Source organism: Octopus bimaculoides, chromosome 2, assembly GCF_046866305.1.
Source record: "Octopus bimaculoides isolate indiv1 chromosome 2, ASM4686630v1, whole genome shotgun sequence".
NCBI classification, from domain to species: Eukaryota; Metazoa; Mollusca; class Cephalopoda; order Octopoda; family Octopodidae; genus Octopus; species Octopus bimaculoides.
The window spans coordinates 33,878,143-33,890,926 of NC_142929.1; the positions used below are offsets into that span (position 1 = coordinate 33,878,143).

Sequence of the window (12,784 nt, forward strand, 5' to 3'; positions counted from 1 at the left end):
ACAAATCCAAATTGCATTTCATTTGAGCAAATTCTTTTCCTAATCAGTTCTGCTAGAACTCTTTCTGTAAAGAAGAGACACATGTGAGATGGAAGTACCTGAGAGGCAACAGTATGAGATCATCCAACACTAAACACAATGAGAAGTGGCAGCATGTCTATGAGCCAGAGATCAATTTATGTTAATAAATAACTTCATACCAATCAACCAAGTGACCTATTTTTTTTTCTGGATGTGGTCTAGGTTGTTGTCTAACCTGATCCATCAGTTAGATCCCTCTATAGCTGCTTCTTTCTAGTACATCTCCTTTACTTTTATTGCAGATGGTGATGAAATTATTATGTCAGTCGTTGAGTATAACACCCTCCACTAACATCTGGTTAACTATACAAGTAACTAATGCATGTCCTACATTACTGGATAATCCCAGTGTCTCAGTAGGCATCAGTGATTATCTGGCTTCATGTCTACATCCTTAATGTCTATATCAACCATATAACAGTCAATTTGAATGATTGGGCCTTTGTTGGATTTGTTTGGAAGGTAGACACACACACACTCTCATTCTCTCTCTCTCTCCTGATTCAGCAACCTCATGTAATAGCATTTGTTATCAGCATCAATAAGGGGCATATATTCCACTATCATTACATACACACTTCCCACCAACAACGTTCCCCATTCTTACTGACACAGTTTTGTAACAGTACACCTAATGTTTCTGATTCTCTCACAAAATACCATTAATGAACCCCTTACTTTCTGCTTTACTTGCTGAGTATACTTGACACTTAACATCACTTCCAGGTACGTAATATTGTTCCTTGCCACCTTTTTTTCTTTCATCCTTTCCAGGTTTAACTTTCAGCTTGCATAACTCAACCTGCCAGCCAATCTCATTACCTTATCACAAGTAGTGACAAAGAAGTTACTGCTATCTATAATTGAAGTAAATTGTAAGAGGGCCTCATAGAAACTGTTCATGCCATGGTTGTAGCACCAATGTAGAGATCACAGTTGCTGTCATATTGCCTATGTATAGTCTAAGCTTCATTATTATCACATACTCTGACTACCTCAGTTACTTCTTTATCTAGCTGTTTCTCAATTAACAATATCTCTAATCCACCTAACCCAGCACTGTTACTCAACTTGGACATATGTTCCACCCTAGCAAGGAGTATATCAGAGACTACACACCTTTTTTTACCCTTTGTACACACACACACGCACACACACACATACACACATGCAGCACACAACTACTAACTACCATCTAGTATCTCTACATTCACTCTGTTTCTCTCATACACAAACAGCATGGTGCCGCTGCTACTGCTAGGCACAAAGAAAACCTAGACCACATCTAAAGAAAGGTCACTTAATTGATTGGCACAAAGTCAATTATTCACACACCCTAACCTCTGACCCACAGACATGCTGTACATTTTTCTCTATCCTTTTTCTACAGATATTCAGTGTTGGAGGGTTCATAACACATTTTCTTGGGTGCTCCCATTTCACACATGTCCCCTCCTCTTCTTCACATCACCCCACCAGACCACACCTGAACCACTAGCACCAGCCCTCAACAATTCTAACCCTATCGATATTTTCCTTAAATATCATTGATTTGCAAGTGCTCAAGAGGAACGTAAGCCTTGTCAATTTTACAAGCCTTTCAGTTAGAAAGGGCTTGTGAAGGCCAAGGTCAAAGTCAGTTTCTAGACGAAATCAATAAAAAAAAAATCATCTATAAATACACACACACAAATACATATACACACATATGTACACATTCACTCAAAAATACATATATACACATATACATACATGCACATATATACATATATTTATATACATGCAAATACACACACACACACACTTGCATACACACAAATATACGCATACAAGCAGCTACATATTTATCCATGCATGAGTGTGTATAAATATTTATATTTATGGACTAGTCCATGTACTCGTGCTAGTCCACAATTATGGATTAAATACCTTTACATAATACATAATCTTTATCTTCTCCTCCTCCCCCACTGTCTCTTTCTTTCTCTCTCACTATGTATATATATATATATATATATATACATACATATGCATGCACAAAATAAACACACACATACGCATAAAGCAAGTGATACAAAATTATGGTATAAAGTAAAAACCAGGAAATTTATAGCAATGCTGCAGCTTGGTCAAAACTGCAATGACTTTGAATTAAGCAAGGAATATATACAAATGTAATGCATGCATACATACAATGGAGTCCATTCACAGAAACAAAGAGAGACAAACACAGACACACACACACACACACACACACACACACACACAAGCATTCACTTTTCAAAATTTCAAAAGCTGTACCAAATATACCGTTCCAACCATGTACCACAATATATATATATATATATATATATATATATATATATATATATATATATATATATGTGTGTATATATATATATACACACACACACATACATACATGCACACATGCCTATACATATATATATATACACATACACACACGTGTGTGTGTGTGTGTGTGTGTGTATAGATATAGATGTTTGTGTGTGCATACGTGTGTATAGATAGATAGATAGATAGATAGATAGATAGATGTGTGTGTGTGTACATATATTTATATATATAGGGAGAATTCACAAAAAAAAACAAAAGACGAAGACAGGTGGTGTAGATAAGTATATAGACAGATAGATAAATAGATAGACAGATAAATATGAAGATACAAATATATTATGCACTCATATTGATCAAACAACACACACACACTTACAATGTTGATTTTTGAAATTGATGGGAATGAATAATTGAAAGTAATACTCACTTAAAACCATTGGAGATTTTTCCACTGGCTCCTCACTAGTTTCTCGCTCTTCGAGTAATGTGTCCAAAACCCCAAGAGAACCAAGATCACAGTTGTTATTGAGAAGAGACGAGATAGTGTGGCCATTACTCAGGGGTTCGCCTTTCAATATCCTATGAGTACCGTACTCCTGGAAAGGTGAATCTGAACTGACAGCTTCTTGTTGTGCTTTCGAAAATGTATTGTTAGTAGAACCACAGTCACCAAGCACAGCTTCCGGAGGCGGAGCTGACACGGGAGGTGTAGGAGGAGTAAGAGCAGCTGAAGCTGTAGAAGGAACAGGAGGAGGTGAAGGTGAAGAAAGAGGTGGGGATGGAGTTGTTTGGCTCTTAAATAGTGGTGACAGTGGCTGAGAACTGATAGCTGCTTCTGAATTTTCTCTGGAGCTTTCCACAGAAGTCAGCGCTGCATTCGATTCAGACTCTAATATTGATTCCGTGTTAGGTGCAGCATGCTTCTCTGGAACTGTCGATTCAGTTGGTGTTTGATGAGACACCTGAAGAATATCTGGGTGTTCACATTCACAGTTAGCAGACAGACAGACTGAGCAAGTAGACTCAGTAATGACTAAGCTAGGCTCTGTGTTTGCTGTATCTGTAGTTGTAGAATCTGCTGGTGAATATATTTCCGAGATTGGAGGAGTTGAAATAGAAACAGATGACAACCCTTCTGAGAAAGTATCAATGTTTTCAGGGGTTGTAATGGAAGGTTGAGGATTTGTGTCAGGAATTTGAGATGTAGAAACAGTGGAGGCTTCAGAAGAATCAATGGACATATGAGGCACTGTAGTGGCAACATCAGATGCAGAAGTGGTATTGAACTGTTTGGCAGCTGTATCAGAAATTGTAACTGGAGGGTTTGATACATCATCAGTCTCAGACACAGATTCTGGCGACACAATGGTCTCAGCTTCAACAGATGGGATTTGTGAGACTGGGATGGAAGTTACTGACTCAATTGCAGCAGAGTCAGACGCTGGAGATGTCAATGATTCAGTAGTAACAGAATCAGGCATCGTGCTTGAAGTTACAGACTCACTAGTAGAAGATTCAGGCATTGTAGTAGAAGTGACATCCTCACTAACAGAAGAGTCAGGGTTTGTTGTAGAGGTCACAGGCCCACTAGTAGACGAATCAGGCACCGTGGTGGAAGTAACAGACTCACTAGTAGATGATTCAGGCATTGTGTTGGAGGTCACCAACTCGTTATCAGGAGAGTCACATACGATCTCATTGCTCTCAGATTCAAGAGCAGGAGATTCAGAAATCACAGTTGAACTTTCAATCTCATTAGTAGAGAAATTGGGCATTACAGTGGATGACTCAGCTCCAGTCACAGAGGAGCTTAGCATTTGAGTAGGCTCAGTTGGATCAGTGGGGGAAGAGCAAGTTTTTGAGGTGGAGACATCTGTTAATGCAGGAGTATTCAATTCCAGGCCATCCACTGCATCTGCTGATTCTGAAATTGCAGATGTCTCATGCACAAGAGAAGGCTCATTAGATGTTGAAATGGTTAATTCTGTATCATTTACAACAGAAGTTGTACATTCAGAACTAACATCACCAGTGTCAAAGATTTTAGAATCAGCTGTGCTTTTTGTTGGAGATATACTGCCATCACTGTTATTACAAGCTGTAGTTTCGGCAGATATAGCAGTTGCATCTGTGGTACTGGTTGTAGTCACATCAGCTAGTGGAGTTTCCTGAGTTGAGAAATCAATAATTTCATCAGAAGCCTCACTACTTAAGTCTTCCTCAAGAAAATGATCAACAGCACCTGCTTGGTTAGCTGCAACAGCTGACAACTCTGTATTTTCATTCTCTGTATCAGCACAATTAATACTTTCAGAATGGCTATTCGATGAAGACATCTCATCACAGGTTTTTATTTTGTCTGTTGTTGTAACAACTGATGTGCTTGCTTCAGTAGCACTACCAAGTTGTTTCGTAAGAGCATCTTGATCTTCTTCTTCTATATGCAGTGTTGATTCTTTCTCAGCAACTTCATTTCCTGCAGCAGCTGTACTATCTGTATTTACATCCAAAGCTGAGACACTCTTCGTGGCTTCTGTGTTAATGGAATGGTCATTGATATTCACATCAATAGCTGCATCATCTTCAGTTGATAATATATTAGCACTAATTTTCTCCTCCTCAGGTGTACTTTTCAGACTGTCTGCTTTTTCCTTCTCTTCTTCATTTTCATCTAGACTGGGAGTATTTTTAAAGGAATCACCATACTTTTTATCAACACTTGTTTGTATATCTTCACCTTCATTGTCTCTCTTACCTAAAAAAAAAAATTAAATATCTAAATATATATATATATATAAGTATTCACATGTGTGTGTGTGTGTGTGTGCACGTAATATGTAATATATGCGTGTGTGTGTGTGTGTGTGTGTGCACATAATATGTAATATCTGTAATATATTCGTGTGTGTGTGTGTGTGTGTGTGTATGTGTATACATTTAAATATATATGCATTCCAAAGTGTGTGTGTAATTAAATTTATTAAATTATTTAAACAATGACATATAAAGATAATTTTATTAAAAGAAGCAAAATAAAAACATTTAAGTAAAACTGATCATTAAAAAGGAAAATGATTAAGGAAAGATTTTTTTTTTTTCTGTTCATGAAATTTTTTTATCAGAGTACTGATAAAAGCAAATCACATTTCTCTTACTTTGAAGTATCTATAACAACACTGTACTCCACTGAGTACAACAGACAGTAATACATAGGGTACAATATAGAATAATGTAACCAAAACCTCTGTGAGCAGAGGACCCATGAAGAAGGAAAATAAGACAATTCAATATTAAATTGCCACTTATTTTTAAACAATAGTAATTCTTTTTTTGGCACATGGATAACTATTTATAGGTGAGTAAACATATCGATTACATCAATCCCCCAGTACATGACTGGTACTTTATTTAATCAACCCTGAAAGAATGAAAGACACAGTTGACCCCAGGGGAATTTCAACTCAGAACATAAGCTGGAAGAAATGCTAATAAGCATTTTGTCTGATGAAATAAAGATTCTGCCAGTCTGCTACCTTTTTTAATAATGATAATGATGATGATCCTTTCTCTTACAGGCACAAGGCCTGAAATCTTGGTGGAAGGGAGCATGAGGTAACAATTTCTGTGTAGTTAGTTAAGCATCTAGTTCAGGATTTCAGAAACTGAATAAAACCCATTTTTCAAACATATGTGACAGTAATAACAAGTTCCACTGACTCTCTCCATGGTTATGTTGTTCATCAACCAACCTCAGTAGTTGATGAAGAAGCATAAAAAGCAATGACTTCAAAGTGATTTGAATTTCTTCTGTGTGATGTATGTTAGCTAATCAATTAACTTGATTGCTAAATGAGGATGCAGGTATGGTTGAGTGGTTCGAAAGTTCACTTTGCAACCATGAATTCTTGAGTTCAATCTCACTACATGGCATTTTGGAAATGTGCATGGGTAATAGTCATAATGTCAGGTCAACACTGGTCTTGAAAGTGAACTTAGATAAACAAAAACTGTATAGATGCTCACTGAATGAACTGCACCAAAGATCAAGCTCTGCTCCACTTGTGACACACTAATTCTGCTTATGAATTGTTAAGGTGTAGACATAGATGCATGGTTAAGAACTTACTACACCTTGGGCAAGTGTCTTCTACTATCTATAACCCCAGACTGACCAATGCTTTGTGAGTGAATCTGATAGATGGAAACTGTGTGGAAGCCCGTCACATGTGAATGTGTGTGTGTGCGTGTGCGCGCGCATGCATGCGTGCATGAGTTTCTTTCTTTGTTCTGTGTTCATCATCCTCATCTTTTGGCAAATGGTTGGTTTGATTATATCTCTGTAACTTACCAGTTCAGCAAAAGAGACAAATAGAATGAGTGCCAGACTTAAAAATAAGTACTAGGGTTGATCTGTCTCACAAAAACCCTTCAAAGCAGTGTCCCAGCATGGCCACAGTCCAGTAGTCAAAACAAGTAAAAGAAAAAAGACAACTGCAAAATGCCCAACCATTTCTCACACTAATCCAATGAGCAGACCATCCAGGTGATTGAACACTTATACACTCTCATGTCAAAATCAACATGTGATCCTTTCACTGCTGGGTATGGGAGATGTCAGAAGAAGTTCTGAACAACCTGTACATATGTTTTCAAGAAACAATAACTGGCACTCCGTCAGTTACAATGTTTAATGTCCAATGTCTAAGTGGCTGAGCATTCCACAGACATGCGCATGCTTAATATAGTTCTCAAGGAGATTCAGCATGACACAGAATGTGACATGGTTGACTCTTTGAATTACAGGTACCACTCATTTTTACCAACTGAGTGGACTGGAGCACCATAAAATAAAGTGTCTTGCTCAAGGACACAACACACCACTGGCTATCAAACTCATGATCTTACAATTGTGAACCACATACCCTAAACATGAACCCATGCACCTTCATTAGAGATACAATAACTAATATTATATATATATATAAACCATACAATCCCTCGAATGCATACACATCTCAAAGACAAGAGATCCATAAGAGTCAACAAACTTTATCACTAATTCAGGTATGGTAGAAGTTATGAGAAGCTAAGAGACTCCCATTGAATCAGTACTGTGAAAATAAACAGTGGTTATAACAATGCACTAAGTATTTTACTGGTTTCAACCAGCTACAACCAAGCTGGAGTACCACCATGGCATATCTTTTCCATAATTCCTCTTGTTTATAACTAGTAAAATCTATCCCATGTCTTTTACAGTTATTTATCATTTCAAATTTTCAGATAAACGAGGAAGAAAACGTTTAAGGAAAATCTAGGAATATAAGGTATCACCACTAAAGTAAATTGCACAAAGATTACTTTTTCAATCTGCAATCAATATATACATTAACTTCTGAAAAGCCACTCCTCACCTCTCTTTCTATCTACCTATCTATCTATCTATCTCTACTCTATCTATCTATCTATCTATCTATCTATCTCTATCTATCTATCTATCTATCTATCTATCTTTCTGTATCTCGTTCACTCTTTCTGCCTCATGCATACACACACACCTGTACACACACATACACACAAACATGCTTAAATAGACAATTAAAAATCCCCAGATATACTAAATAAAGGTAGTAAGATAATTAAACATCATCACCACTGCCATTTCTATGCAATTAATATTGAAACCTTTGAAACTTTATAATACTCTTGTATCTATTATAAACTATTTACTCTGAAGATTGAATTCTGTTTATAAAGATTTTGGGCGATATATCAAATAATAGCTTGCTCTTAATTTATATAAAACAAAATCAGTGATTTAGGAGCTTTGATTGGCTAGTTTTGTTCTACACAAAACAAACAGCAGGATACTGAACTTACTCTTCCATTCCTAGTTCGCAAAAAGGAACAATAACAAGATAAATAATCAGCAAGTTGGTAGGTAGTCAGAAAAGAAGACTGCACAATAATTAACTTTCTTAAGGAAAACTGATATTTAATGGCAGATGACGGGAGGGTGGCAGTGAGAGTATAGGCAAAAACAATAAAGCAAAATATTTTCTGAAGAAAAAGACAAACAAGAAATGCAATGTAATAATAGCTCCAAAGCTAACCTGAAAGATTTGAAGAGAAGAAAATCATTGTTTCTTGAAAAGCTTTAAGGATTTCTAATAGAGAAAATCTAAATAGATTTGCCAACAGTGAATGTTCATTTTTTTTTATAAGATAGACATACATAATTAATGTATAATTTATGTTATAATTAATAAAGCTATTGAATATATTGCAATGAACCATATTGATATTCTTACCAAGATGTATGACATCTTCCTGATCACATTCAATATCCAGTTGTTCTTCTTTTGCTATATCAATTTCAATTGATTTTAGAAGTTCCATATCGCCACCTAGAAATTAAACAGAAATAAAAGAAGTTGACACTATACTGTAAAAGAGTGATTTGAAAACTTGAAACCTTAATAATTTAGCAGAATCAATAAAATTATATTACAATATATAATAAGATCCAATGTACACAAGGATTTATCTCAGCTTGCTAATCACCTTGGAGTAGCCATGGTAGTCAGAAAATTATTGTAAAATATGAAGTGATAGGTTAAGCTATCCAAGTAACAGGTGAACAGTTAAAATGTAAATAGACTTTTTATTTTGTATGATGCAGGCATGGCTGTGTAGTTAGAAGTTTGCTTCCCAACCAAATGGTTTCAGGTTTAGGCCCACTGCAGGGTACCTTGTGCAAGTATCTTCTACTATAGCACCAAGCTAACCAAAGCTTGGCACTTAGGTTAGAAGATCATTGACAGCAGAAATGCCCACACTACTGCCAGAAAGATGGCCTTTGTTAAGGAGATAAAGTGGCTGAAGAAAAGACCCAAGAATAGCATTGGAATTATTTTCCACAGTTCATGACTGGGGAATGGAAGCTGATCTGGAGAAGGAGCTAAAATTTCCATTACAGACCTTATTGAAACCAGATGGGATTTTAGTTTCTAAGACAACAGGACAACTAATTTTATTGGAGTCAACTGAACCCTGAGAGTAGAGGATGGAAGGGTACAAAAGAGGAAGAGAGCTAAGTATTAGGTGTTGATGAAGAGAACTGTTACAAAAGTGGGTGGGAGACCAGGTACTTGTCAGTGGATGTGAGCAGTTGAGGGTTTGCAGGTTGTTCTCTGAATAAAGTCTATAGAACCTGGGCATTACAAGAACAATCAGAAGAAGAGTTCCCAGGCTTCTGAGAAACCAGCTTGATGGGTCTGTTTGAGAAGAGGTCATCTGTAGTAGATCAGTAGAATGCTACTTGGATACAAGCCTAAGTTTGAACAATATAGGTTAGGTCACCCAGATATGTTGTAAGACCTGAAACACTTAGTGACTCCAGGATACAAAACTGAAAATGTATCCAACTATTGCACCTGAAGATGTATGAATAACAATGGAATAGGTAGGCTGAATCGGCTGTATACTCAAATATATACCAAAGCATTTTAGAATGGCAAGACCTCAGATACAAAATTTTATGTAACCTTTTCAATGTCACACTTTCAAATAAAATAGTAATTACTCTAATTTTATATATATAAGTTAGTAAGCAAGCAAGAAGGATCTTACATTAATGATTTCTCAAACTCATTAAATGTGACAGAAATTTATATAGGAATTTATATAAGAAAATTCAATAGAGCTGTACTTGGTTTATTTTTCTTATTTCCAACTAAAAAAAAACAATTCCCCATTCATGACTATGTAGGCTCTTTCCTTTCAGAACATATGGAAATTCAATATTTCCTTGTATTACTTTAATAAAAACAATACATTCAAATGTGAATAACCCTTTATAACATGCTACTGTAATTGAACAGTGCTTTATTGACTGATCATAACACATGTAACATGAGCTATATGTGTTTTCTCTTATTGTATAGTCAACAACAATGGTTTGATAGTTCAAACAATGTATAATCTATTGCATGACCCTTATAACAACAAAATGAAGCTTTGTACATTGAACCTAGTAGAATATTACCATGTAGACTATGTTTTAATCCCTGAAATCTCTTGTCAGAAATATAAGGCTTAAGCATGCAGTGTTTGTGATTGACCAAGCTCTTCATCATAGTTACTGTTGTCATCGTCATCATTTAATGTCCATTTTTCAACACTTGCATGGATTAGACAGAATTTGTTGAGGTAGATTTGCTACAGCCAGATGCTCTTCCTGTCACGAACACTCACCTGTTTCCAAGTAAGGTATTATTTTCCCATAGTTACACATGTTTTTATGAAAGACTGGAAATAAACAACCTTACTTGCATCATGATGATGATGCTCACAACCATCATCTAATGTCTAGACAAGGGCATGCACAAACAGTGACACAAATACACACACACACGCACACATATATACAATGGGTTTCTTTCATTTTCCATCTACCTAATCCACCCACAAAGTTTTGGTCAGCCCAGGGCTATAATAGAAGACACTTGCCCAAGGTACCACCCAGTGGGACTAAACCCAAGACCACATGATTGGGAAGCAAGCTTCTTAACCACACAACCATGCCTGCAGCTATACAGATATTCATATAAAACAGTGGTTCTTAACTTGAGTGGCAGCACCACATTGGGTGGGGTGGGCATTGTGAGCTCACAAAGGGGTAGCAAATGTGAAGAGGGCACTTGGAGACACCACTATGAAAGGTTGCTAAATAAAGAGAATGGGAGAAAGAGAGTCTGCCTCTTGTCGACCCACCAGAGGGACCAACTATCCGAATTGACAGTACCTTGGTACATAAAGCAATTGAGGATACGAAGACAGGGAAAGCCCTCGCCCATCAGGAATAACCGCTGAGATGCTTAAAATATCTGGCGGTGTAGGCTAAAGTCTAGTCCCCCGTATAGTTAACCAGGTGATACACAAAGGAGTCATACCCAATGATTGGTATAGCAGCACCATAGTCAAATGCTACAGAGGTAAAGGTGACACCTTAGATAGAAATAATTACAGAGGTATCAAATTGTTGGATCAGGTGATGAAAGTCACAAAGAGGGTCATAAACCAAGTAATTAAGGAGAGCGTTAGTGTAGATGAGATGCAGTTCAGGTTTGTGCCAGGAAGAAGCACCACTGATGTTATATTTCTGGTAAGACAGCTGCAGGAGAAATTCCTAGCCAAGGCAATGACAAACAACCAAGACACCTTAGGAGATATGCCATGCTTGAGAAGACCTGGCAAGCCAAGTGAGATCGCAGTCGTGGGCAATGCTAGTTTTACATAACTGGCCTGTTTAAAAGCACCCTTCAATCACTGGCATATGCCGTGCTTGAAGACCTTTTGAACCAGGTGAAATCGTAGTTGTGGCCAATGCCTGTGCCACCTGACTGGCATCTGTGCCAGTGGCACATAAAAGGTACCATTTGAGCATGGCCAATGCCAGTGCCGCCCAACTGGCTCCTGTGCCAGTGGTATGTAAAATGCACCCACTGCCCTCTTGGAGTAGTTGGCATTAGGAAGGGCATCCAGCTGTAGAAATTTTGCCAAATCAGATTGGAGCCTGGTGCAGCCTGGTGTAGCCTCCTGGCCTACCAATTCTCAGTCAAACTATCCATCCCATGCCAGCATAGAAAGCAGACGTTAAACAATGATGATGATGATGATGTCTTCTTTAGTAATGTCCATAAAGGTATAACACGGGGGTTAGTAGTTCATACAAACATCTAAAATGAAGCAAATATTGTTTGGGATAGATTGAAAAAATGTAGATAATAAACCGCTCCACAAAATCAGCTTCTGTTTCATTAACCCTTTTGATACCACTCTGGCCATGACCACACCTGGTTCTTTGATAGAATTCTCCCATTTTAAAGTGATCTAAATTAAAATCTTCCATTAAAATTTCATATCAATTTATTCCAAACACTAGCTGAATAATAGCAAAGGTATTATAAACTAAATACCGACCCTTTCTAATGAATTACAGGCATTCATTTTGTTGAACCCAGAAGAAATACAGACACAGCTTGACTGAATGGGTAAGAAGTTCACTTTATAATTAACAGATCTGTGGTTCAATCCCACTGCCTGGCATCCAGGACAAGAAGCATTTATCAAAACCTCACAAATTAAAATGAGTAAACAGAAACTATGCAGAAGCCTGTCAAATGGATTGTACCTGTAATTTAACCATTTTCATAACAACCTGTCTGAAACCATTCTAGGTGGTGCCCTAGCATGGCCACAGTCCAAAGACTGAAACAAGTAAAAGATAAATGATGAAAGATCTCATTAGAATTCCAAGTATCTTAGAGAGAAATGCATGCAA

The 12,784-nt window shown here is 37.1% G+C and overlaps 1 protein-coding gene across 50 annotated transcripts in view; it reads right to left on the reverse strand.

Moving 5' to 3' along the window:
* The window catches only part of LOC106868006 (uncharacterized), a 553,573-nt gene that overhangs the window by 281,354 nt on the left and 259,435 nt on the right, over positions 1-12,784 (reverse strand). For all 50 annotated transcript variants that reach the window (XM_089342694.1, XM_089342659.1, XM_052976095.2 and 47 more), the window contains 2 exons: positions 8,751-8,846; positions 2,867-5,194 (listed from right to left, as the gene is read on the reverse strand). In XM_089342694.1, the coding sequence (XP_089198820.1) occupies positions 2,867-5,194; positions 8,751-8,846 (2,424 nt within the window). The remainder of the gene's footprint in view (positions 1-2,866; positions 5,195-8,750; positions 8,847-12,784) is intronic.